The sequence below is a fragment of the Daphnia pulicaria genome, chromosome 3, assembly GCF_021234035.1.
Source record: "Daphnia pulicaria isolate SC F1-1A chromosome 3, SC_F0-13Bv2, whole genome shotgun sequence".
NCBI lineage: Eukaryota > Metazoa > Arthropoda > Branchiopoda > Diplostraca > Daphniidae > Daphnia > Daphnia pulicaria.
Genome location: NC_060915.1, coordinates 13,297,039 through 13,323,364, shown reverse-complemented (window position 1 = coordinate 13,323,364; position 26,326 = coordinate 13,297,039). Strand labels below are relative to the sequence as shown.

Sequence of the window (26,326 nt, the reverse complement as noted above, 5' to 3'; positions counted from 1 at the left end):
AAATGGGCGATAACGTGGGGAATTCCAATGTTTAGGCTACTATCCATCCGCCTGGGCGGTTGACAACGATCCAAGCTGCCACCCGAGGATAATCTAATTCGAATAAAAGTGATAATATTTCACTTGTAAGGAAGTCATACAACGAAACCAAATTTACCTGGACTCGAAAGAACGAGCTCTTTCAAGGCCAATCTCTTCTGGCTCGCCAATGGCGTATGCTGTGCAGGACATCAGAGGCCCACGGCCCGCCACGGGATGATACGCTGCTATCACTAAAACTGGCCGTGAACGCACCACCGCCGTCGACCAAACTTTCTCCAGCAGCCGTGGAACCATCGGTAGTTGTGCCAATGCCGTTGGCTACAGCGGCTTCGTCAGCTGGGCCAATATGTCCATTGTCTGACGTTGAAGTCGGAAATGCGACTCTAGACGCTCCATCAAAGGATGAAGTGACTGAAAAAAAAATGGCAAAAATAACAAATCAATCCACGACAGTTTCATTATAAACTCAAAATGTTACCTGATCGCCGGAAAATGGCTGTCAAACAATATTTGGTCAGACGGTATCCTAAGTTTCACGGCATCTGAGTGGAGTCTGAAGTAAATTCGAATTCTTAAAATATAACCTGAACGAGCTTAACAGCTACGCGGCTTACCTCGTTACACACTTGCATGGGCTAGACAACACGCAGACGATTAAATTAACGACTTAACGGGGTCCTTGTAACCTCATTTATCATTTCGTTATCGGTTTTAGGGCAACAGCCTGATCAGCTTTTGAAACGTTCCTAAATGAAACAGAGCTACCGACAGTACACAGCAAGCAGATCTTGAAATATTACCTTAGCATTTAAAGAATTCTATTCTGCACCATGAAAGACCTATGGAGATTCAGGAACAACAGATGGGTCCAACTAAACTTTAAAAAGCATAGCGCCGACAAATGACTGAAAGTGTTAAGATTAAATTGTAGTAGAAAGTAACAAGAAGATCACGAAAATAGACTTGATTGGTAGTAACCTACACAAACAGTTGAAATGTATTGGCTTTTATTTTACAGATCCATACATTGTTGAGATTTACATCCAGTCACAAATCCAGTAACCAGTAGAAATAAAACAAATAGTGAACAAAATGTCTATGGTGGAGAAAAATATAGGATAACTTTGAAAATTCAGTATTAAAAAGCTCGTAATTTGGTAGTCAACATCATGATCTGCCAAATGTTGGTTCATCATTAACCCAAAACTAAACAGTAAAGAGATAGGTAGTCACCTTCTGCATTTTAAGGTGATCTTTTTAGCTTGTGCCAATCAGCTAATCACTCAGTAAAGTTATCTAAAACAATAAAACAAACCATTAATCCTATATCATAAGTTAGATGTAAATAGATGCCAATTTAGGAGTCAGTATTAAAAAGCTCGTAATTTGGTAGTCAACATTATGATCTGCCAATAATTTGTTCATCACAAACATAACATATAATCAACAAAGAATTCTTTTTACCTGGTTTTCACACCCGATTTTAACTCATACCAGCGATGACACTTGTAACTACAAAAGACTTTCCCTAGAAAAGAAAGAGCAATTAAATAGAGAATACAGGTGGAATTGATATTAACACTTACAAATTCAGGATTCCAATCCATTGTTGCTCATTTTGTGGATAAGGCATCTATAAAAATTCAATAAAAATTTAGAACCATCTCTAGAGACAAAAGCGAAAGCATGCAGAAGTAAACGTGTTCTAATTGGCAAGTGTTCAGTAGACAAATAAGTCAACAAGGTTGTTCAGTATAGCGTATAATAAAGCATCACGACACTAGCAAAGAAACAGGTCAATAGAATCAATTCAAGTTTAAACATGTTACCATAATTTCAATTAAGTGGGGTCTACAGCAACAGAGTCAGTCAGATTCGGAGATTCCATATTTTACTCTACAATCTTATAAGCATGCTCAATGAGAATGAGTCCACTCCTTCCTGGCATGTTTGACAGAGAGAACTCAAAAAAGGCTTCTGCTTATAAATGTCTTTCAAATCCAGCCAATACTGACCAAGAGTCGGTCGCTCCCTAAACACAAATGACAAAAACACCAGAAAAATTATTTCAGATACTTTTCGTTATTCTTTTTACTTCAATTAAACTAAAATATATCTTCTCCATCAAATATATTTTTGAATTAAAAATTAAGTCAAAATTGTAAAAAATTAAATGTGTTCCCGCAAATTGGATTCTGCATTTTAGCAGAATTTCATCTGTAGTCTGCTACAATGTTTTTGAAAAATCACAACAATGAAATAGATGTCAAAATGCCTTCGTGTTGCGTTGCTTACTGTCAAAGTGATTCTAGATGTAATACCAGCCTTGTTTCATCCTTTGGAGTACCTCAGGTCCAGTCTTTGTTTGAAGAATGGAAAAGGGTTATCCCCATCAAAAGAAAAGCTCTCAATCCAAAGTCACTGGTCTGAGTGGTCTCTTTCAACTCCACTTCCAAGAAAAATGTATTAAGTAAACCAACAGGAAACACAGTCCTAGGCGTTTGAAGGCTTGTTCCTTTCCAATACGTAAGCATCAAGCTTTATACGTAAGCAACGTGTGGATCTAACAAGTTGCTGGAAAATAATAATTTGTCTTATTGCAGCTGAATCAAACCATTCCCATCAGGACACTGAAAATCAAGCGAGCTTGTCGATGGTCTTCTCAGTACCTGGTGGATTGACTATATTAAAGCAGACAAAAACTGTGCATGGATCGGCTGATACTGCCTGGGGAATCTTGGTGATCTGTAAAACAAGTGAATGACCAACGAATGAAATTCCAAGGAACTTGGAGAACCGACTTGTAAGTCAAACATTTACTTCACTTGTTCATGATGACTACTAACAATTCATTTTTATGTTTGAAGTTAGTTGCTGCAGTCAAACAAAAAACAGAGAATGACCTTCTGAAAAGTGCCTGTTCAAAATGTAATAAAACGCTGAGGACAACTCTGTAGCCGCATCTTGACAAGACCAAGCAAAGTCCAGCTAATGTTTTCAAAAACCAATATTTGCCAAGGGAGGCTCTACTCGCGAAATTGACTGACCTCCAGAAACAAAACCGGACGTTGGAATTGGCACTGAAACGTCAATAAGAGCCTGAAATGGCCATGGTAATTTCACCGTCTAAAGATGCACAATTTGGACATTTTTTTATTTTTTTAAATTCTAGACGGATGTTATGGAAGTGGAAATGTTTCAACCGATCGATAACGACGAAGAAATCACAGGAAATGCCAGCTGGAAATAAGAAGCGGAAATACTTGAGAGAAAGAATTTAGGTTAATTTGGTTTTCACCATACTGATGATTTTGCCGCTCGTTACATTTTTGTTATTAGTTTAGTTGTCTGTAAACTAATTTTACACAAAGAAATTTTGAATTTTGTCAAATAAATCGTGTTTAAAATATCATTTACATCATTGATTAGAAATTCCCGTTTGAAACCGTTGTGTAGAAATAACGCGGCCATTGACATTTCCCGGTATAATATTCATTAATATAATTTGCATCAGCTACACGCATGAGACGTATATTATTATTATTCTACAGCAATAGATCTAGTACATCAACATTTTCAAATGAATGGCAAGTTATGGGTTTTAAGAAGTGTACCACATATAGTTATATAGGTAACAGTTGCTTTGTGCTCACGAATGGTACCAGCATGTTTGTTGACCATCTTGGGCTGCTATTGAGATTCAATCGTACTATTGCTGGGCTTCGTGCTACTGCCGGCCGAGCTCTAGTTGTTGCAGTTGCTGGCTGCTGACTGCTGAGACTGTCCCGTTGTTAGTTGCTGATTGACGACGACACATCGATGGAAATGGTAAACGACACTGCTGGGCAGGGATCGTTCCAGGCTGTTCACTGGGCTCTGCTGCTGCTGCTGGACCTGGTGGTACAGCAACAGACTGCCACGGTTCTTGCTGTTGGCCTTTCTTGATGTTGTTTTATAATAATCGTCCACTTTATTATTATCCGGCTGCAGTTGCTGAAGGTGTGGCTGCTCTTCAGACGACGACAGCGAATCCTTTAGAGCCAATCGGGTCCTTAATTTGTGAGATGATCCAATCGACAAACAAACCTAAAGAATAAAAATTGCCGGAGCAAATGGAGATGTCAACCGTCAGGTCTTTGATGTACTCAGGGCGCGCTTTGCCCCGTCGACTGGCGGATAAAAAGTCAAACGCCACAAATCCCAGACGATCCGGTTCCTCCTGTCGCCCGACACCAGGATCTCACTGGGTAATGCATCAGGTCGTTTTACCAACCTTTCGCCCATCAAGCCGGTAGACTACTCCACATTGGCCGCCCACTTCAGGCTGGCCGACCGACTGGCTGGGCGAGTAGGAAAGTGCCGTGGCCTTGGCCAGTAACCGCTAGTAGACACTTAGCGGACGCATGGCGGGAAGGCCAGCAGCAGGGGGTTGATGGACATCGTTGGAGAAGATCTCATCAGGCAATGGGCTGGAGGAGGTACTGCACCCCGCGGATGTCCTCGTAGCCCGGCAGGGAGCACTGGTGAACCGAATTCAATTCGTGACGGTTGTTGCGGCGGGAACGCCTCCCGGGAAATTCAAAACGTTGCGGATACCTCGCGACGGAGTCTGACCAAAGCCTTCCAGCACCACGTACTGTTGAAGTGCTAATTTCCTGTTTTATTAAAGTAATGAGATTAAAAATCCTGGCCAGCAATTCGGGAAAGTGCAAATAAGTAATTACCTAAGAGGAGGAGGGTTCGTCCATCGATTCCAGGCTCTTGTACGCGGGCCGAGCTTGATGGAGCTGGGCTTCCGGTTCCTGGGCCCAATCCATCGGCTCCTCATCCTGACGTCCAATTCCTCCTAGATGCGCTAGGCAGCCACGGCGGCAAAATGTTCAATCAAAATACTTAGAAGGAAACTGATAAAGAATTTCGATCTATATGAAATCATTTATAAATGAAACAAATGGCACACACCTGTGATTAGGCAATTGGTGAAGGACTTCCAGCAACGACATTGGCTCGCTGATCCGAGTTGGCCGGCCGAAAGAGGAGGAACAGGAATCAAACGATGGAGACGGGCAGTAAAATGTTGTCCAGTAACTGAGAGAGTCCAGGCCGGAAGAGCCCGAACCGCTGCTGGCGCTGTTGGCGCTGACGCTCGATGTTCGCTTCTTGGCTTTCGTGATTAGCTGGACGACAAAAAGTCGAAGACGTGGTTGACGCAGACACCTGAAAGGCCGGGATATTCCTCACACGCTCGACCCTGGAATAAATTTAAAAAAATGTAAAAGCAAACACGAAAAAATCGCATGAAAATGATGACACAATTGGATACCTTTGCCCAGTGGATGAGTGGGGAAGTACGTATAAAGTAGAAAAATCCAATTCCTCTGAGCCTCTGGAGATTCCACGACCGCGTCGTGTGCCGCTTTAATCCGACAGAATTATTCCTGTTTAGAAATATAATAAATCACATCAATCAAATCAAGCGTCAAATTAACCTGCCACTTTTTGTAAAAATATGTGTTATACCAATGAGACCAAAACATATTTTTAAATCATTCTTCTCTCATTTTGGCCCATTTCATCCATGCCCCGATGTGCACTCTTACTTTCTTTTGAGGCAGAATTCCTCTAAACTTGCAACTCTGCATCTGTTGCACAATCCAAACTGCCACGTATTATTAGACAGAGCCACACTCTTGAGCCACTACAAAAAACAGTGATTACACCGGATTAAACACGTCAGTTTGGTTTTGTTGATTTTGCTGCTGAATCAAGAACTTATATTGTCATGGCGAAATCCTTTAAAAGTACGCGAAGTTTAACTGGTGGCGATTACAAGCAAAAGTTATATTTCGTGCCCTGTGCTGATAACGAACCGAAAGTGGGTCACGAAATCTCGGAACCTGCGATTTTTCGTTTTTTACTCAACGAAGAGACAATGGGAAAATTCGATGAAGCTGATGAAGTTGAAATCGTCAAAATGTTGGACGTTTTAAAAGACATCGACAAACCATCGAAAATCACTCAAGTCGAAGCCTACCAAAGCAGCATGAGGAAAATGACAGATGCAGTCAAAGCATATCACGTTTTCATTGTTTTTAAATCGACAAGTGAAACAGCAGACGATGGAATCCACTGGTGGTCGTTGGAAAAAAACTCGGAATACATCGTCTTGCAACGATCACGCAACCAAAATAACGTCATAAACAATTTGGAAGGCAAACAGCGAAAAAAAGTTAAGCCCATTTTAAAAGAATTGGTAGGAAAAGGTACGATTAAAGATCTTTTTGCAATTCTTTGGGCCCATCAGATGATTCCAGAAAAGTACAACATCTTGTACTCAAACTGCCAGTTCTTGGTCACTTTCGTCGGCGAACAAATTACCGAAATAGGATACAAATTCAAGGGGTATTTCAAGTACTATCCTCCTCCTGAAAAAGGCCGGGACAAACAAATGTTGGATTTAATCAACGTCATAACAGGTTGTTCTGATTGGTCCCCTTTATTCCATCTCATTAAAATGGGAAATACCGATCTTGTTGATAAAATAGTAGCGAGTGGCAAGTACGACATCAACGCCTCCTGCAATGGACTTACTCCTCTTCACTTAGCCATTAAGTTGAAGAAAACCAAAATGGTCAAACATCTTCTCGAACATCCAGCAATGAATGCCGATCCCACAAAACGTGACGCATTCGGGAAGAGCGCCCTTCTATTTGCTGTCAGCAAGTACGGAACAAATGCAGAGATCATCGATTTGCTACTGGCACATGACAAAGTCAAGGTGGACGATGTAGACGAACACGGACGAACGGCTCTCCATTTGGCCGCTGATCGATCCAACGTCGTCGCTGTTCGAAAATTAATCGAAAAAAGAGCCAATCCCAATATTTACGACAAATGGGGTCAGTCTCCACTTCATGTGGCAGCTGAGCGAAGAGACCTTAACGAGATCATTGATTTGCTCCTAGTTCACCCAAAAGTCAAAGTTGATGATGTAAACAAATACGGACAAACTGCGCTTCATGCTGCCGTTTCTGCATCCAACGTCATGGCCGTCGAACACTTGATAAACAAAGGAGCCAATCCCAATGCTGAAGACAAATGGGGTGAATCTCCCCTTTTAGTGGCAGCAGGGCAAAGAGATGGTATCCCTATCATTGATCTACTCCTGGAGGCTAAAAATGTCAAAGGATTGGGCGATGTCAACGATGCAAATAAACAAGGGAGGACTGCACTTCATTACGCCGCCGCCTATTCCAATGAAATCACGGCCGAGCATTTAATCAAAAAGGGAGCAGATGTCAATTGTCGAGCCAATGTTGGCCTTACTCCACTTCACTATGCTGTACTTGGTGCAAAAGACATGAAAATCATCGACTTGTTATTGCAGAACATTAACGAAGGAGATATTAGACAGTATAGAAACGATAAAAGACTTTTCTTCTTCGCCAGGCATAACTTGCACGGACTAGGCAATTCAATTCTTGATCGGTTGGTGGAAAAGGGCATACAACCTCCGTGTACTGAAACTGACCATTGTACTGGAGAATCCGGCCTCAATACTCGCCGTTTTGTAGACAAAGGCGCCGATGATACTTCAATTGACTTGACGGGATTTGATGGACTTAATTTCTTAATAACGCGAGTCAAGAAATCACAGGAAATCGACGAAATTCTGAAAGATGAAGATTTTGATATCAACGGCCGCAATCAAATTGGTGAAACTCTTCTTTTAGTTGCAATACTCGGAAACAACGTGAATGCGGTTAGACGTTTGCTGGAAAGAGGAGCCGATCCCACCATACGAGACGAAGAAAGCTACACTCTGATTCATGAGGCAGTGTTCAACCATACAGATTCCGGTATTATAAATTTACTTCTGGAAAGTGGAAAAGTTGACATCAATGAAACAGACCCTATATATGGAGTGACTGCCCTCCACATGGCAGTCAGGGACTCCAACACAGCTACAGCAGGATTTCTTTTATCAAAAGGAGCCAACCCCAACATCGCTAATAAATATGGATATACGCCACTTCATTATGCGGCCAGTTGTGCAAAAGACATGGACATTGTCGAACTACTCCTCAATCACAAAGATGTCGATGTCAACTTGATGAACGAAGACGTATCTAGTGCGCTATGTTATACAAAGTACAACGCACACGGGCACGGCGAAAGAATTGCCAATCTGTTGAAAGAGAAAGGCGCAGTGGAAAGAGAAAACGGACTGCCCCATAGAAACAATGATTCCTTAGAAAAACTACTGCGTACTTTCAGCCATACACAGCCCGACGAAATTGAAAACCTTTTGAGTGACAATACAAAGACAATGGAGGACAAAATCTCTAAATTTTCGGAGGAAAATTTGATTTCAGTAATTATGAATTCGGACGTAGAAACACTTTGTCGACTATTGAAAAATGGAGCAGATATCAGCAGGGGAAAATATGGAAAATATGGAAAGAATGCGCTTCATTTGGCATCACGTTATGCAAAGACGACTGTGGTCATCGACGCCATTCTGGAAACGGGAAAATTTGACATCAACGGCGTTGACAATCGTGGATGGACACCTCTCCATTTGGCAATTTTGGGATCTAATGCAGTAAAAAATGCTCGTCACCTGATTGGAAAAGGAGCTGATCCCAACATTGCCGACAAGAATGGAGTCACCCTACTTCATTTAGCGACCATATTTGCAGAGACTACAGAACTCATCGACATCTTTCTGGAAACTGGACAATGCAACATCAACGGAGTCGACAACGATGGAAGGACACCTCTCTATTGGGCAATTGAAAGGTACGCCCCTGTTACAATCAATGTTCGTCGTCTAATTAAAATGGGAGCCGACCCAGGCATCGCTGACAAGAAAAGAGTCACACCTCTTCACGTGGCAGCGAAAAATGCAAAATCGATGGACCTCATCGAAGTACTCCTTAACACTGAAGCGGTGAACGTGAATTGTGTCGACAATCAAGGCCGCACTCCTCTCGCTTGTGCTCGAGACAACAAACACGGACTAGGCGAGAGCATTATCGATCGTCTGAAGGAATATGGCGCAAAGGAATAGTCAGAAAATAAAATCCTCTTTATCTTTCTAGTTTCTCCCAACTCCTTATAAAAGGTAATCTTGCGAAATAATGGTTGCAGAGGCAAGAGTTTCTGAATATATAACAATAAATAAAATTTTTGTTTCGCCACTTGTACCCCTTGTGCCATCCCTTGTGCTAAATGTTACATTTGCATCATTATTGACTTCTCTCTCTGTATACGCCAGTGTTCTTTAAACGAATTGAGGTATCAACAATTGTCTTCTAGTTTATAGATAATTTTCAATATAAACTTGTGACGAGCTAATGGCGTCACATAATATATCCTGGTGTGTAGTACAAATATAAAGGAAAAGAAACTGACCTGAACAAAGGCAGTTGCGGTGTGTGTAGAAGGATCAATCACAGATTTCCTTTTCTTCCACACAGACACCTCCTCTTTGGCGCCTCGTCCGACAGCAGACTAATCACTGAAATAATCCAAAGGTGAGAGGGACGCCGGCAGAACATTTCCTGGATTGAATTAATCATACTATAAGTTTATGTCTTTAAAAAAATCCCAATCATACGCCTTACTCCGTTACAGTGTTGGTTTAGGCCTTATTTCGAGAGGACACTAATGAATTCGGCATAAAATTGTCCCGGTCCCCGATGGAATAGCTCCAATTATCCCTTCACATATTTGCCTTGAAATCTGACCAACCCATCCTAATAATAGCTTAGCAAAGGACTATGTATGATGGCCCTCCTCCTCCCCCATTGGTAAAATAAAATAGAACAAAATACTAATCTTTTGCTTGCTCTGTGCATCATAGCTACTTATCCGAACTGACAATACAAACGAAGTTGAACAGGTGTTAAATAACTAGCTAGCGAGCAACGTTTGAAGTGGGAATTGAAATTAGATAACGTCAGAAGTCAATTCAATCAGTGAACAATTTTTTAGCACATGAGTGGGCAATCTTGATAATAATAAAAAGACTTACCTGTTTCACGAGAAACTCGTCAGTCGGCTACGGAATGGCGACTGATTTTGTTTCAACAAATGACCACACATGGAAAGAATCAGAATTCGCCAGAATAATTCGATTGTCACTCCAATTGTTTTAGTCGGTATCGCCCGTGGGACATCACTGGGAAAATATGAATCTTTCTCAATTAACAACAGTTTAACAGATCAAATCCAACGAGGACCACAAGTCCAGACTACATAGTACACACCCGAACATTTTCAGAAAAACATTTTACACGAGCCATGGCGTAGGCTACAGACGACACACAACAGCAGTCAGATGCTCAGAGTCATTTCTGATGATATTGTTGCCATCTGGCGCAATTTATTGATGGCAATCTAAAAAATTTAATCAAAATTAAGGATTTGCTAAAGTTTGAACCAACCTTGACTTGTGTATGGTGTGTCACTGAATTGTAAATGACTTAATAAAATATTAGAACCAGATTGCGTTTGAACTTTGAATTCAAACCCGCACAAAGAACGCCATCTATCAACAAACATTACACTTGATACTACAGGCTTGACACAAAAATGTGTCGTCTGCAAAATTCTTGTCTCATCTCAAAAACCACATCAATAGTATAGTCAAATTGGCGATTTGACCCCAAACAAATTATTACCTGAATTTTTGTTCGTGAGCACTGTGTGTACTATAAAAATGTAGTTATTTTTAAAATACTAGTTAAAACTATCGTGTAGAACATGTATAAATCGTGATTTGAAATTTTATTTCCCGTGTAAATATCCTTTCTTGTTGAAATAAACCATTTAAAAAAATATTAAATTTTAGAAAATCTTTCATTCTATAAGAACCCAACTTTTTGTGCAGTTATAACGATATTTAGTATTTAAAAAAAAATTAAACGTAAAACCCAATTTTTTCCCCCGCGAAAAAGTGTTTCCGTATTTAACACAGCCGCTTATGGGAAAATTGGTTTTTTTAAAAACAGTATTTACATGACATCTTAGCACATAGAAATCCCCCCTTGGGTTCATTTTATAGCTAAAGAGTCATTCTATCTTATTCATTTATATTTATTCAAAAGGGGACATTCGTTTAGAAGTTATAACCGATATTCTAGGCACTAATTTTGCATATTTTCCAAGTGTTTTGCATTAGTGAGTAACACACCCGCTTGGAGTGCAGCCCCTTCTAGCGGATAGCGGCTGTGCTAATCACCACCAAGCGGGTGTGTTACTCACTAATGCAAAACACTTGGAAAATATGCAAAATTAGGGCCTAGAATATCGGTTATAACTTCTAAACGAATGTCCCCTTTTGAATAAATATAAATGAATAAGATAGAATGACTCTTTAGCTATAAAATGAACCCAAGGGGGGATTTCTATGTGCTAAGATGTCATGTAAATACTGTTTTTAAAAAAACCAATTTTCCCATAAGCGGCTGTGTTAAATACGGAAACACTTTTTCGCGGGGGAAAAAATTGGGTTTTACGTTTAATTTTTTTTTAAATACTAAATATCGTTATAACTGCACAAAAAGTTGGGTTCTTATAGAATGAAAGATTTTCTAAAATTTAATATTTTTTTAAATGGTTTATTTCAACAAGAAAGGATATTTACACGGGAAATAACATTTCAAATCACGATTTATACATGTTCTACACGATAGTTTTAACTAGTATTTTAAAAATAACTACATCTTTATAGTACACACAGTGCTCACGAACAAAAATTCAGGTAATAATTTGTTTGGGGTATACCCACTTTTTGGGCACAATTTGACTATACTACAAGATCAGATTACTAACAAAGAAATGCTAATGCGCCAATCGGCACTTTTTGCCTTTCTCTTTCAAAGTTGATCGACCCTCTCACATTAATTCACTTTATCTAACGTCGTGGGCTGAGAAAGAGTGAGGCGTTTTTCCTCCGTTGCTAAACCCCATCGACCAGGTCCACTGCAACTCCTTCACCTTCCTTTGACACTACCGATTTTACCTCGAAATATATTCCTATTTTCGCTACTTTGTCGTAAATTTACAACATGTACTGGTCCACGTTGGCACTAAGTCTCGCCATGTTACTATGTGCATCAGGGGAAACAGAGTATTTAGGAAAAGCAAGCAACACCCTCAGACTTCTGCACATGGTATGTAGTAACTTGTTGATTCTGTCTAAATGTTTCGTGTATGTATAACTATCAAGGTGATTTCTGTTTCTAGTTGTATCGTCATGGTGACAGGACTCCAGTGCGACCATATCCCTTGGACCCCTACCTCAACCTAACTCATTGGCCTGTATCGTGGGGCCAGCTGACCAAAGTGAGTTTCACATTCTCCATGCATATTTCTCCAAGCTTAATTATCTTGAAATTTCTCTCACAGGAAGGCAAAGAGAGGCATTTTAAACTGGGACAGTTGAACCGGGAACGCTATGGAGATTTCCTCTCAGAAACTTACAACCCTGATGAAATTTACGTCAGATCCACTGATGTCGACAGGACCTTGATGAGTGCAGAGTGTCATCTGGCAGGACTCTACCAGCCCAATGACAATCAGACTTGGCATCCAGATCTAGCCTGGCAGCCCATTCCAGTCCACACTATTGCAAAAGAACAAGGTCAGTTTGAATATAAGTCGTGTGTAATTGAGAAGATTCCTTCAATTTTCTTGTCATTCAAGATCTGCTGCTGGTGTTGGAATCGGAGTGCCCTCGTTATGACGAGCTCCTCGCCCAGCTCAACTCTTCACCAGACGTTCGCAAACGCATGGACAGCAACAAGGAAATGCTGGATTATTTGGCTGTCAAGAGTGGCCTGAATATGACAGAGATTGATGACATCGAATACCTTTACGACACGCTCTTTATCGAGGTATATTTCATTTCAAAATCATATCATTGATGAGCAGAGATCCTTAATGCATCTTTTTTGCAGGATCGTTTCAACAAGACGCTGCCTGAATGGACTAGAAAGTACTTTCCCAGTCCAATGAAGGAATTTTCCGACTTTAGTTTCGAGATGAAAGCTTATAATTTGGAAATGCAGCGTCTTCGTGGAGGTAATTCATGAGTCAGACGGCCATTTCCACGTCATTTCCCTGTTGTAAAACCAAAATTGATGATGTGCAATGACAGGCCCGTTGGTGAAGGAGTTGGTTGAACATCTGCGAGCTTACGCCCAGTCGAAAACTGACCCCACCCAATAGGAAGCTGTTCATGTATTCGGCTCATGACGTCACTGTGGCCACTTTTCTTTCTGCCCTCAACATCTTTAACGGGATCCAGCCACCGTACGCGTCCATGGTCCTGGTGGAGCTGCACGAATTCAAACCCAACGACTTTTTCGTCAAGGTGAATTTGAAATCAATTTCAACATATTTCTTTATCATTCGAAATTTCATGCAACTTTTAAATTAGATTTTGTACAAGAACGTGTCGGATGATGGGCGGAATCCCGAAGTTCTTTCGCTGCCCGGCTGCACGCGATCCTGTCCCCTTGACAAGTTTTTCCAGCTCGTCCAAAATGCGACGAGCGACGACATCAAAGTCGAGTGCAAATTGGTGAAGCCTAATGCCTCCACCTTTGACACCATGCTAGGTGAGTCACTTGTTAACAAGAACTTTGACATTTCGGCCTGAAACTAAACCGCATACTTTTGTTTGTTCAACTAGTCATTAGCATTTTGGCTTCATTGAGCTGCCTATTGCTGGTTGCCTTGTTGGTGATTGGCGCCTTGTGGTTTCGAGAGGTAACTGGTCTATCAAGTCCACTTCCAAGAAAAATGTATTAAAAAAACCAACAGGAAACACGGTCCTAGGCGTTTGAAGGCTGGTTCCACCAACATTGCGCCTTACACGTAAGCAACGTGGGTATCTAACAAGTTGCCGGAAAATAATAATTTGTCTTATACATTGCAGCTGAATCAAATCATTCCTAACAGGACACTGAAATCAAAATCAAGCGAGTTTGTCCTCAGTACCCAATGGATTGATTGTATTAAAGCAGAAGAATACCAGAAATAACGAAAACAGATCTCTGTGCATGGATCAGTTGAAACTGTCTGGGGAATGTTGGCGATCTGTGAAACAAGTGAATGACCAACAGCATCCAGTCCTGATTTGTTACGAGACTATTATTGTTAGCTTGGATCCGGTCGTCAGGAAAACGGCACTGATAAACTTCGAGACGAAAGAGATCGAGCTCAAAGTGTTCGAGAGAAAATGTCCACCATTAAATACTTTTCTCTTCACAACATTTTCATTATCTGCACAAATGGAAAGTAGTCTCCAATATTTCGACTGTGTCAGGACGTGTCCAGGAATTATCGATGAAAAGTTGCACGAATTAAAGGAGTTCATTTTCCCATTTTGATTTTTCGAGAAAAGAACTTGGAGATCCGACTCGTAAGTCAAACATTTTTACTTCACTTGATCATGATGTCTACTAACAGTTCATTTTTATGTCTCAGATGTTTTCAGTTGGTCACTGCAGTCAAACAAAAAACGGATGATGACATTCTTAAAAGTGCCTGTTCAAAATGTAATAAAACGCTGAGGACAACTCTGCAGCCGCATCTTGACAAGACCAAGGAAAGTTCAGCTGAGGTTTTCAAAAACTAATATCTGTCAAGGGAGGCTCTACTCGCGAAATTGACGGACTTCCAAAAACAAAACCGGACGTGTCAGGAAGAGCCTGAAATGGTTATGGTAATTTTGCTGTATAAAGATGCACAATTTGGACATTTTTTTTTATTTTGTAAAATTCTAGACGGATGTCATAGAAGTGGAAATGTTTCAACCGATCGACAACGACGAAGAAATCTCAGCTAGGAAAGGCCAGCTGGAAATAAGAAGCGGAAATACTCGAGAAAGAATTTAGGTTAATTTGGTTTTCACCATACTGATGATTTTGCCGCTCGTTACATTTTTGTTATCAATTTTGTTTTCTGAAAATTAAGTGTATACAAGGAAATTTTAAACTTTGTCAAATAAATCGGGTTCAAAATACTTACAATATCTATTAGAAATTCCCGTTTGAAACCGTTGAGTGGAAATAACGCGACCATTTGAAGCCGGCAAACCCGAACTTACCATTTACATATTCTTTCCCGGCATAATATTCATACAATATTATTTCCATCAGCTACACAGTAGAGAATTATATTATTATTATTATTCAATATACAGCAGTAGATCTACTACATCAACATTTTCATTTGAAAGCAGCTGGCGGCTATTGGTTCTTGTCAGAAATTATTAAATTGTCAAAAACCTTTCAAATAAACAATATGCTTCGTCAGCTAGGGCATGGAGAATACTCCCATCATTTATAATCTCTAATCAAACACAGACAAGATATTAATAAGCCACCGTCTGATTCAATCATACTATATTGCTGGGCGTCGTGCTACTGCCGGCCCTGTTGTAGCTGCGATTGTCTCGTTGTTCTTGTTGTTGCTGATTGACGACGACACTTCGATGAAAGCGGCAAGCGACACTGGGCAGGGACCGTTCCAGGCTGGCCACTGGGCTCTGCTGCGCTGCTGGACCTGTTGATACAGCAGCGGACTGCCAGCACGGTTCTTGCTGTTGGCGTTGATGCTGATGTCGTAATAATCGTCCATTTTATAGTCCGGCTGCTGAAGGTGTGGCTGCTCTTCAGAGGACGACAGCTAATCCGTCAGAGCCAATCGGGTCTTAAATTTTTGTGACGATCCTATCGGCAAACGAACCTTGAATAAACATTTAATCCAATAAAAAAAAAAAAAAAAACTGCTGGGGTCTGAAAAAATGACAAAACTAATTTAAAAGGCAAGTGCGAGTGCGGCCTATAAATCATTCTCCCATTTGGTATTTTTTTTAATAAAAATTTGAGGAGAGAAGAAAACAAACAAAGTTTTTGTTTGTCAAAAATTGAAATAATCAGCAAAATCTAAATCCCACCGCATTCGAGCGCTAATTTTCTTAAAATCAAATCAAAAGATATTTTCGGGGTAATCAATAAAGTGAGAGAGTCAGTTTCTTTTAAATATTTTTTTTTTATGGATTCGGCTTGCCATGGTTACCAAAAGCAAAAATTTGAATGAGAGGATTGCAAACGGAATGACATTAAAATTTGAAATTAACATTCAAAGCGATTATTTCCTATTTGGTTGAATTAATAAATTCAAAATCCTGGCCAGCAATTTGGAGAAGTGCAAGTAAGTAATTACCAAAGAGGAGGAGTCCGTCCAACGTTTCTAGGATCTGGACGCGGTCCGACTTGGATTTTGGCTTCCGGTTCCTGGGCTCGATCCACCTGATCCTCTTGCAGGCAGACTCTGCCTCCATTTCGAGTTGAGTTTGAAGTATCACTATAGTTGTCCAGGCTGGTGGCCAACTTGTACCGGATCGAGTTGTTCTCGTCCAGAGAGCTCGGTCCCATTTCATTAAAGCAAATCTTGGCATTGGCGCCTTCTTCCTTAATCAAATTATTCCTTCAACAATAACCAGCAGATTAGATTGTCTGTCACTTTGTAACTCACTCGAAGATCAACTTTGGCATGGGGACGAGGGAAGTTTAAACACCAATGTGCAGTGTCCAGAGCAAATTCATCCAGTGTTGTCCATGGGGAATGATCCTTGCCCTCCCCGAAATCTCGTCGTTGCCGTCGGTCCCAGCCGCGCGATAATCTGAATTTAAAAAAAATAAGAAGGTATTTATCAAATCTTTTTGATTCTCTTCACTCAAAGTTTAAAGGAGTGAGAGGGGGGACAAGTTTCTAGAATATTAGCTATGGGGAAGAAAAATAGCATGCAATGTTATCACGACCGATATTTGCAGGTATTTGCTAGTGGATTACATTGGGCGAATAGGACGACACAGTTTAGTTAGAATTGGACTTGATGCTTTTCTCCGGGACACAGTCAGAGAGCAAAAAGTCCACGACTGATCAACGCAAAACCAATCACTGGATTTTAACGTTGTTGGTTGTCCAGCAAAACACGACGACGTTGACGGGACGCAGATAGGGAATGATATAGGAGCAAGGCCAACAGAGAAGACATGTGAATGAATGAAACTAACCTGGAAATCAAATGGTGTGAACAGTGTGTCCATAAATGTTGTGGATGATGAACGAGACGTTGTGGTCGACAGGGAGAAAATTACTATCCTTCGGCCGATTGGGAGGCCAAGAGCTGCGCACAACATTTCAGTGCATTCTAGAAAAAGGTGGCAAACGTTATGTCAAGTGTCAACACAAACTAGAAGTTATCGCGAAATTTTCAACAAATAACTTTCTAATAAATTAGAGCTACAGACGACACAATTCAGATATTGAAACGAGTTATTCAATTTCAGAATTGATTTGTGATGGCACAACGGGGTTGTACCAGGATGAGGATTTGACAGGTCACGGATGGTTGGAACTGAAGTGGGGTTCGTGTAGTATCACACTGGATTGCTGCTGTGGTCATCGGAAGGTCGTCCTTTTTGGACGGAGTCGTTGCGGCTGCCAAAGTGCCAACGGCCGCGGAGGGCAATGCCTTGCTGCTGCTGCTGTTGTTGTTTTTGACATTGACGGCGCTAGGTGGTGAGGGACCGGTGGGAGTCACCAACAGAAATGAAAGCAACTGGAAACTTTCAACCAAAGAAGAAAAGGAAACACAATTTAAAAAAAAAAACTTTAAAGAAAAGGCCAAAACTTGTGATTAGAATAGCGTTGAATAAGAATAAGGAGTATATTTACCTTTGTAAAAGCAGAAAAATTATATTTTTTATAAAACTTCCTTATTCGAGGGGGGGGGGGAGATGGCTGATTGTTGAATTCGTCATTGCCACTCTGCGCCAACTCGGAATCTTGATCCCTCTGTCGAAATAAAAAACAAAAATATTACATAAAAATGAAGGGGATTTCAAAATAAAAATAATGTTTGAAAATCTCAGTAATGTGGTGAAGCTGTCAGCACAAACACTCTGAATGTGAACAGTTACGGGAATCATCGAAATAAAATTTTTAAAAAGGCATAAAATGGAATCACTTACGTAATTTGAGAAGTACTGCTCCAGAATGGGCAAGCGCTTAACTTAATTTCTTCTCCAGTTCGCCAATTTTCTCGGCTGCGGCCAAAATATTAGCTAAAAACCAACATTCCTAAAAACCAAACCATATCCAACACGACTGAGATAGTCTTGCTCGGTCTTGCTGTGATCCTTGGCCTCTAACAAAGCGCACAGCGGAGCGATGGCACGAAACTGGAGCAACATAGCGATCTGCTCGCAAGTGCCACCACAAGTTTGTTCTTGTTGTTCCAGCAGTGCTGGGTTCTCCCCCTCCTTCGGTTGGGCTGTGACGGGTGAAGAAGCTGGAAAATATAAACAGAATCGTCAATCAAACAAAAATACTTAAAAAAGAAAACTGGTTTACTGTTTACTGCTGTCGGGCTTTTCGTGTTTAGGGGCCTGGGCCACATCTTCCGTTCTCACTTGTGCCGACCTTTCCTCGTTGGGAACCTGGGCAACAATTTCAAACAATCAAAAAAAGAAATTCCAGAGAAAATCTCCTCTCGACTCACTCGTCAACTGCGAGCGGCCGATCTGGCCGACCAAGGGTGTGTACGCTGGCCAGCGGGTCACTGTTGATGGACCAGAGGTGGAGCAAAGTGCCCGAGCAGAGGCTGGCGATGTCGCCCGTCAGGTCGTTGATGTCGATGGCCGCCAGCGGCGCGTTGTGCCCCGTCAACTGGCGCGGATAAAAGTCAAACGCGACAAATCCCAGACGATCCGGTCCTTCCCTGGCAACGTCACCCGACACCAAAACCTCACCACCCGCTTCTATAGCCGGCCATTGACAGGCTGACCGAGTCCGAAAGTCCTGTGCACTTGTCCAGCAACCGCTGGTAGACCTTGTTGCTAAGGACGTTGGGCGGGAAGGCCAGCATCACGTGGTTGCGGCCATCGTTGGTGAAGATCTCCAGGGCGATGGAGCAAAGCAGCAATCTTCATGGAAATATAGCACAAAAACAAATAGAGAAATAGTACAGCTATGAGGAATAACTAAAAACAACAATGAAAAGAAGAAAAACCACAATTGTTATTTGCCACGTCTGCAGAACAAGTCAAGTTATTAACTGAACGTTATCTAACTTCTTTCTTTTAAAATTTGGGTTTTTTCGGGTTTTTCTAATTTTTCTGAAAACTAGGACACAGTTTCATGTGTTGAGCGCTAGGTGGACAACCAACAACCCCTTCCCCCTTTATTAAAACGCATCATTGTATTTTAAAAAGTATCTTTGAAGTTATTAAATTTAATAAAGGTGCTATAAGGAGACTAGATAAAATCAGTTTCTATTTCTCTATCGATTTCATCTCATCTAAACAATATTTGTAAAAAAAAACCACCCGACAAGCTAAACTGACACGGCGGGATAAGATGACAGATGAGTGGCGTGTCCCATCCCACTTTAGTAGTAGTCCACGAAACTGTTGCGTATAAGCACAGGCGTCAAACGCCCTTGGTGACAAACTCAGCCATTGAACACGTCCGTTTGATTTTCTCGAAAGTGAATCAAGAACTTGCCATGGCGAAATGTTTAGAAGATTTTCGAAACTTGTTCGATGCAGGGTCCCAGCCAAAATTGTGCTACAAGCCCGACGCTGATGAGAAACCTGTTAAAGAGGATCACGAAATATCGGAACCTGCCACGGACTTGCTTCCGTCTATTATGCTATATGGTTTGCTCATATTGTGTGTGTGTTTTGGACTATTGACATATTTCAGTGGCAAGTACAGGCACAAGTTGAGTGACTCATCAAGACTTGTACGCCGTTATATCGGATGGGTACTTGCAAGTCTATTTTCAAATATCCCATCTGTGGGAGACTATTATGGTGCAGGGTCCCAACAAAAGTTGCTCTTTGTGCCCGACGCTGATAAAAAACCTGACGTGGATCACGAAATCTCGGAAGCTGCGCTATTCCGATTCTTATTGAATGAAGAATCTTTGCAACAACTCGATGCGGCTGGAGCAGAAATACCTGACATGCTGAACGTTTTAAAAGACATCGACAAGAATTGGAAAATCACGGAATTCGAAACCCACCAAAGCAGCATGGACTCAGCCAAAGATTTCAAAGGAGCCTTTCACGTATTCATCGTTTTCAAAACGACAAGTGAAACAGATAGAGTCTATTGGTGGTCACTCGAAAAGGGAATGGACTACATCACTTTACAACGATGCCGCAACAAAGAAAACGTCAAGGACAAGTTGTATGGTGACTCGAGAACTAAAGTGAAATTCATTGTCGAAAATTTGAAAGGAAAAGGTACGATTCAAGATCTATTCGCTGTACTTTGGGCCCAACAGGTGATTCCAGAAAATTATCACATCTTGAAGTCGAACTGCCAGTCTTTCGTCACTTGCATCAGTCAACAAATTACCGAAATAGGATACGAATACGAGGGCTTTTTCAATTACACTCCTCGTGAAAGTGGCCGGGACAAAAAAATGTTGGATTTAATCAACATCTTAAGGGGTGGCCATGGCTCTGGATTGTCCCCTTTATTCACTGTAATTAAAATGGGAAATATCGATCTGGTTAATAAAATGATAAAGAGTGGCGATTACGACATCAACACCTGCATCAATGAACATAAAATTACTCCGCTCCAATTTGCGATTATGTTTTCGAAAACCGAAATGGTCAAACATCTTTTAAAACCTCCATTGAATGCCGACCCCACAATACGAGACGCACCCGGGAGGAGCGCCCTTCATGTGGCGGCCGTGTTCACAATGAAGATGGAGATCTTCGATTCGCTCCTGGCTCATAGCAAAGTCAACGTTGACGATGTGGACGAAAACGGAAATTCGGCTCTCCATTGGGCCGCTCGTATATCCAACGTCGTCGCTGTTCAAAAATTAATAGCCAAAGGAGCCAATCCCAACGTTTTTGACAAAACAAACAAGATGTCTCCTCTTCATATGGCAGCAGGGCAAAGAGATGGTATCCCTATCATTGATCTACTGCTGGAAGCTCAAAAAGTGAAAGGCATAGGCGATGTCAACGATGCAAATGAAAAAGGAGTGACTGCCCTTCATTACGCCGCCACCCATTCCAATGAAATCACTGCCGAGCATTTGATCAACAAGGGCGCAAATGTCAATCGTCGAGCCAATGATGGCCGGACGCCGCTTCACTTGGCTGCACTTGGTGCAAAAGACATGAAAATCATCGACGTTTTACTAAAGAACATTACCGAAGGAGATTTTGGACAGCATAGAAAGGATGACCAACTTTTTTTTCACGTGATGCTTAACATGCAAGGACTAGAAATGAAAATTTGCGGTCGGCTGTTGGAAAAGGGCATAATGGAACTAACTCCGAGTAGCGAAACTGACGATTGTACTGGAGAATCCGACGACGAAGCAACAGGCGTCAATACTCGCCGCTTCGAAGACAAAGGCGCCAATCCTTCAATTGACTTGACGGAATTTGATGACCATGACTTATTAATAGCGCGAGTCAATATATCACAGCAGGAAATTGATGAAATCCTGAAAGAAGGACAATTCGATATCAACGGCCGCGATGAGAATGGAGACACTCCACTTATTATTGCAATACGCGCACACAACGTGAAGACTGTTGGCTACCTGCTGAAAAACGGAGCCGATCCCACCATACGCAACAGCAAAGGCTTCACTCCATTTCATCTGTCAGTGGATAGCGATGAATTTTCCTATTTTATCAACTTACTTCTGCTGCAAAGTGGAAAGGTTGACATCAATGAAACAACATCTTATTGTGGATTGACCGCCCTCCATCTGGCAATTATGAACTCCAACCTTATTGGAGTATTTTTCCTATTAAGTAGAAGAGCTAACCCCAACGTCGCTGATGAAAATGGAGCCACTCCACTTCATTGGGCGGCAAGGAATGCCAAAGACATGAACATTGTCGAGTTACTCCTCAATCACAAAGACGTGGATATCAATTGCTTGGACAAAATAGGGCGAAATGCGCTAGATTACGCTACGATGAACACACACGGGCACGGCGAAAGAATAGCCAATCTGCTGTTGAAAGGGAAAAGCGTCGGGGAAAGTGAAAACGAACTGGCCAAAGGAAACAATGACTATTTAAAAAAACATATGCGTGATTACTTAAATGAAAAACCCAGCGAAATTGAAAACTGTGTAGCCGACGATACAATACCAATTGAGGCCAAAATCGATAAAATTTTGGAAAAAGACGACTATCTGGTTTCAGCTGTCAAAAATTCAAACGTAGAAAGTGTTCGTCTCCTATTGAAAAATGGAGCAGATACAAAGATATGGGGAGAAAAGGGAGAGAATGCGCTTCATTTGGCATCACTTAATGCAGAGACGACAGATGTCATCGACGTAGTTTTAGAAACTGAAAAATTCGACATCAACGGAGTTAACAATCGTGGATGGACACCTCTTTATTATGCAATCGCGACAAACAACTTGGAAACAGTTCGTCACCTGATTCAAAAGGGAGGCGATCCCACCGTCGCCAACAAGGATGGCAGCACCCCACTTCATGCGGCGGTCTATCATGTAAAATCGATCGAAACAGTCGGTCTACTCCTGGAAAACAAACAAGTCGATATTAATCGTCGTGACACAAATGGCTTGACTGCCCTTCATTACACAATAAAAGCAATGGAGAGAGAACAATCCAACAACGTGGAGATGGTTCGCTACTTGCTGGAAAAGGGAGCCGATCCCACCATACGCAACAACGACGGCACCACTCCATTTCATTTGTCAACAACATTTCTGACAAACACCGATGTTCTCGGTCTCATGCTGGAAAACAAAATAAAGATTGATATCGACGAAAAGAAAAACGACGGATTGACTGCCCTCCATATAGCAATTGGCATATCCAACCTGACTACTGCTCGATTCCTGTTGTCAAAAGGAGCAAACCCCAACGTCACTGATGGAAATGGACGCACTCCACTTCATGTGGCGGTATTACTGGCTAAAGACATGGACATGGTAAAACTACTCGTCAATCATCCAGACGTGGATGTAAACTATTTGGACAACAGAGGAATTCATGCGCTGGTTTACGCAATGGGCAACAAGCACGGGTTCGGCGAAGAAATTTTCAATCTGTTGAGGGAAAAAGGCGCCGTGCTGAAGGAAGAAGGAAACACCCACGAACCGGAGAACTTTGAGACATTGGTTGATTCGTTCCTGGAAAATATTATGCTAGAAAAAGCACAAGATAGTAGCGCGATAACAGAGGGAGAAAACGGAGCGAACGCACATCACCTGACGGCAACTTTTGAAAAGATAACGGGACTCATTGATTCCCTTCAGGAAACTAACCTGTACGCTGGGCCAACTGCTCCCAATTGCACATCAGATGACAACAACGAGAATATGGTGAAGGAAGTTCTAAAAGAGGCAATCAGACATTCAGATGCTGAAAAGGTTCGCAATCTGATAGAAATGGGAGCAGATCTCGGCAAAACGACGTGGAGAAAAGGAGTGAATGCCCTTCACGTGGCATCGCGTAATGCAAAGAAAACGGAAATACTTGACGTCATTCTGGAAACTGGCGATTTCGACATCAACGGAGGTGACGAAAATGGCAGAACTGCTCTTTACTACGCAATTATCGATAAAAACGTGGAGACTGTTCGCTACTTGCTGGGAAAGGGAGCCGATCCCACCATATACGCTAACGATGGCCTCACTCCATTTCACGTGGCGGCGGCATCAAGTCAAGAAACCGACATTCTCGACTTGTGTCTGGCGAATAACAACATACTTGATATCAACCATCCAGACCAATCTGGAATGACTGCCCTCCACTGGGCAGCCGCGGAATCAAACTCAGTTACAGCAAAATTTCTTTTAGCAAATGGAGCTAACCCCAACGTCACTGGTGGAAATGGACGCACTCCACTTCACGCAGCGGTATTACTGGCTAAAGACATGGACATTGTCAAGTTACTCGTAAATCACAAAGACGTGGATGTCAACTGCTTGGACAATTGGGTAAACAGCGCGCTAGATTACGCAATGGAAAACATTTACGGACTCGATAAAGCAATTGCTAATCTGCTGAGGGAAAAAATGGCCCTGAAGGCAGAAGAAATCAACCACGAAGTAGAGAACATGGCTGCATCGGTTCCAGCAGGAGGTCGCATCAAAGAAGATTCAGATAATGTTAAAACGATTCGTTTGCTGATAGAAGATGGACAAGATGTTAGCGCGATGACATGGGGAGGAAACGGAGCGAACGCACTTCACCTGGCGGCAGCTGACGAAAAGGCGGCGGAATTCATCGACGTCATTCTGGAGACTGGGAAATTTGACATTAACGGAGTTGACAACGACGGAAGGACACCACTCCATTACGCAATAAAGAGACCCAAGCCAATTACAATCAATTCTCGTCGTCTGATTAAAATGGGAGCCAATCCCAGTGTAACAGACAAGAACGGAGTCACCCCTCTTCACATGGCGGCGAGAAACGCAGAATCGATGGATCTCATCGAGATACTCCTCAATGCTGAAGCGGTGGACGTCAATCACTACGACCACAACGGAACTACTCCACTCGCTTATGCTCGAGCCAACAAACACGGAATAGGCCAGAGGATTATCGATCGTCTGAAGGAATATGGCGCAAAGGAATAGTAAGAAAATAAAATCCTCTTTTTCTTTCTAGTTTCTCCCAACTACTAATAAGCAAATCTTGAAATATAATGATAGCTATGGCCGATGATGGCAGAAGCAATAGTTTTTAAAATAATATTAAAAATGACTATTTTTTATCGTCAGTTGTACTGTCAGCCCATACGAATTGCGTACCGAAGCAAAGTTTAACGAGGCGAATGTGCTAAAACGCTATATTTCCAATCGTTATTATTGGCTTCCCTTTCGGTATTCAAATGTTCTTTAGACAATTTGAGGTATCAACAATTATCTATGAGTTTATAGATAATTGTCAATAATAACTTCTGACGCGCAATTGCCGTCATAACAATTGTCCTAGTGTGCATACTACTGTATAGGCTAAAAACTGACCTTAACCTTAACAAAGGCAGTTGCGGTGTGTGTACGGATTCATCTCACATTTTTCTTTTCTTCCGCATAGACATCGTCCAACAGCGGGAGCACTGCATGGCCATAATCCGGAGGTGAGCGGAAGAATATTGCCTGGATTAAATTGCCTTCGTTAGTAGTAGTGAAATGGGACAGTTGAAGATTTTCTTGGATATTTTAAATTTAGTACAAAATCCTTGGCTTACTTGGCTTACTTGATTCAATGCAACATCCCATGGAAAATAAGTCGCTCCCTTTTTACATTTAGTTGAATCCTTAATATAGGCTGGTTAGAATTGTAAAAGTGCAGCATAAAAACCTTATTAGATTCACCCTGCTATAAGCTTAACTCATAATTAAAATTAAACGTCCTTACCCTTACCCCAAAGATATTACATCTGCTACCGAAAATTCTATTGCACCGTCGGGCTGACGGTGCTCGAATGGGGTTTTGCGCTATTGCACCGTCAGGCCGCTAGGGGCGCTCTGACGGCTGACGGTTGGGGGGTACCCCTCTCTAGTCTCTACATCTGACGGCTGGAGCTACCCTACCCCTTTCTGACGGCTGGGTGTAGTACGGACTCTTTCCCCCCTTTCCTGAACCGTCAGGCCGGTAGAGGCGCTCTGACGGCCGGGTGTGCCCTCACCCTTTCTGACGGCTGGGTGAACCCTTCCTCTTTCTGACGGCTGGGTGTACCGTACCGTGTACCAGAACCGTCAGGCCGCTAGAGGCGCTGTGACATTTAATCGGGAATACCTTATTCAAAATGTTGTTTTTTTTATAAATATTTTTATGTTCCAGTTACCTATCTAGAAGTACTTTGCTCAGCGTTAAGTTCGAGTAATTTTAGTAAAAGTAAGTAATTTTTAGAAAAAAATAAAAATGAAATTGAATATGTTTACACAATAAGTACTCTCAGCAGAGCTCTGCTCTCAGCAACATATTTAAATGGCTAATATTTAAAGATTTGGCTGATAGCACATCATACTTTTACATTTCGCAATCCCTATTCCAATTTCTTTCTTAAAATTCTCCAAATTATTACTTTACTTCAAAGTTCAAACACTATATTCTTCCCTCGGCCTTACTGAAAGATTGTATTTCTACACTTCAGCTTTAACTACATTCTGTGCAGACTTGTGCTGAAATTGTACAATACAAATATTAACAAA

General features: G+C 41.6%; 3 protein-coding genes, 5 long non-coding RNA genes and 1 pseudogene across 8 annotated transcripts; 5 read left to right on the top strand and 4 right to left on the bottom strand.

The window, feature by feature from the left end:
* Positions 1–1,303: 1,303 nt before the first annotated feature.
* LOC124328607 lies at positions 1,304–1,986 on the bottom strand. The gene is made up of 4 exons (XR_006916353.1): positions 1,872–1,986; positions 1,629–1,675; positions 1,507–1,570; positions 1,304–1,338 (listed from the first exon to the last, which is right to left on the bottom strand). It is a non-coding gene; the product is annotated as an uncharacterized LOC124328607 (long non-coding RNA).
* Positions 1,987–2,642: 656 nt separating this feature from the next.
* Positions 2,643–3,491, top strand: LOC124328623. Its single transcript, XR_006916385.1, has 3 exons — positions 2,643–2,845; positions 2,910–3,155; positions 3,215–3,491. It is a non-coding gene; the product is annotated as an uncharacterized LOC124328623 (long non-coding RNA).
* Positions 3,492–3,568: 77 nt separating this feature from the next.
* LOC124328650 lies at positions 3,569–3,874 on the bottom strand. Its single transcript, XR_006916419.1, has 2 exons — positions 3,824–3,874; positions 3,569–3,762 (listed from the first exon to the last, which is right to left on the bottom strand). It is a non-coding gene; the product is annotated as an uncharacterized LOC124328650 (long non-coding RNA).
* A 1,135-nt stretch (positions 3,875–5,009) lies between these two features.
* Positions 5,010–9,742, bottom strand: LOC124328628. The gene is made up of 4 exons (XR_006916393.1): positions 9,672–9,742; positions 9,460–9,608; positions 5,366–5,480; positions 5,010–5,293 (listed from the first exon to the last, which is right to left on the bottom strand). It is a non-coding gene; the product is annotated as an uncharacterized LOC124328628 (long non-coding RNA).
* LOC124328490 (serine/threonine-protein phosphatase 6 regulatory ankyrin repeat subunit A-like) lies at positions 5,745–9,169 on the top strand. The gene has a single exon (XM_046787270.1). The coding sequence runs from the start codon at positions 5,825–5,827 to the stop codon at positions 9,113–9,115; it is 3,291 nt and encodes a 1,096-aa protein (XP_046643226.1). The 5' UTR covers positions 5,745–5,824; the 3' UTR covers positions 9,116–9,169.
* Positions 9,743–11,871: 2,129 nt separating the features above from the next.
* On the top strand, positions 11,872–14,614 carry LOC124328599 (annotated as a pseudogene).
* A 2,141-nt stretch (positions 14,615–16,755) lies between these two features.
* LOC124329478 (ankyrin-2-like) lies at positions 16,756–24,104 on the top strand. Its single transcript, XM_046788538.1, has 3 exons — positions 16,756–17,078; positions 21,144–24,019; positions 24,072–24,104. Exons 1-3 carry the CDS (start codon positions 16,961–16,963, stop codon positions 24,102–24,104), a joined length of 3,027 nt encoding a protein of 1,008 aa, XP_046644494.1. The 5' UTR covers positions 16,756–16,960.
* Positions 17,812–19,209, bottom strand: LOC124328626. The gene is made up of 4 exons (XR_006916390.1): positions 18,632–19,209; positions 18,484–18,569; positions 18,102–18,421; positions 17,812–17,925 (listed from the first exon to the last, which is right to left on the bottom strand). It is a non-coding gene; the product is annotated as an uncharacterized LOC124328626 (long non-coding RNA).
* On the top strand, positions 24,100–25,552 carry LOC124328576 (serine/threonine-protein phosphatase 6 regulatory ankyrin repeat subunit B-like). Its single transcript, XM_046787429.1, has 2 exons — positions 24,100–24,744; positions 25,206–25,552. Coding segments are annotated over exons 1-2 (621 nt in total). The 5' UTR covers positions 24,100–24,124; the 3' UTR covers positions 25,207–25,552.
* The last annotated feature ends 774 nt before the right edge of the window (positions 25,553–26,326 follow it).

Excerpts from the sequence above, each read along its gene's own strand:
- LOC124328490 (XM_046787270.1), top strand. The coding sequence starts at position 5,825 with ATGGCGAAATCCTTTAAAAGTACGCGAAGTTTAACTGGTGGCGATTAC.
- LOC124328576 (XM_046787429.1), top strand. The coding sequence starts at position 24,125 with ATGGAAAACATTTACGGACTCGATAAAGCAATTGCTAATCTGCTGAGG.
- LOC124329478 (XM_046788538.1), top strand. The coding sequence starts at position 16,961 with ATGCTTTTCTCCGGGACACAGTCAGAGAGCAAAAAGTCCACGACTGAT. Across the intron at positions 17,079-21,143 it reads CACGACGACGTTGACGGGAC|TGACTGCCCTTCATTACGCC; the intron begins GCAGATAGGGAA and ends ATGAAAAAGGAG. Across the intron at positions 24,020-24,071 it reads GCACTCCACTTCACGCAGCG|ACGTGGATGTCAACTGCTTG; the intron begins GTATTACTGGCT and ends TAAATCACAAAG.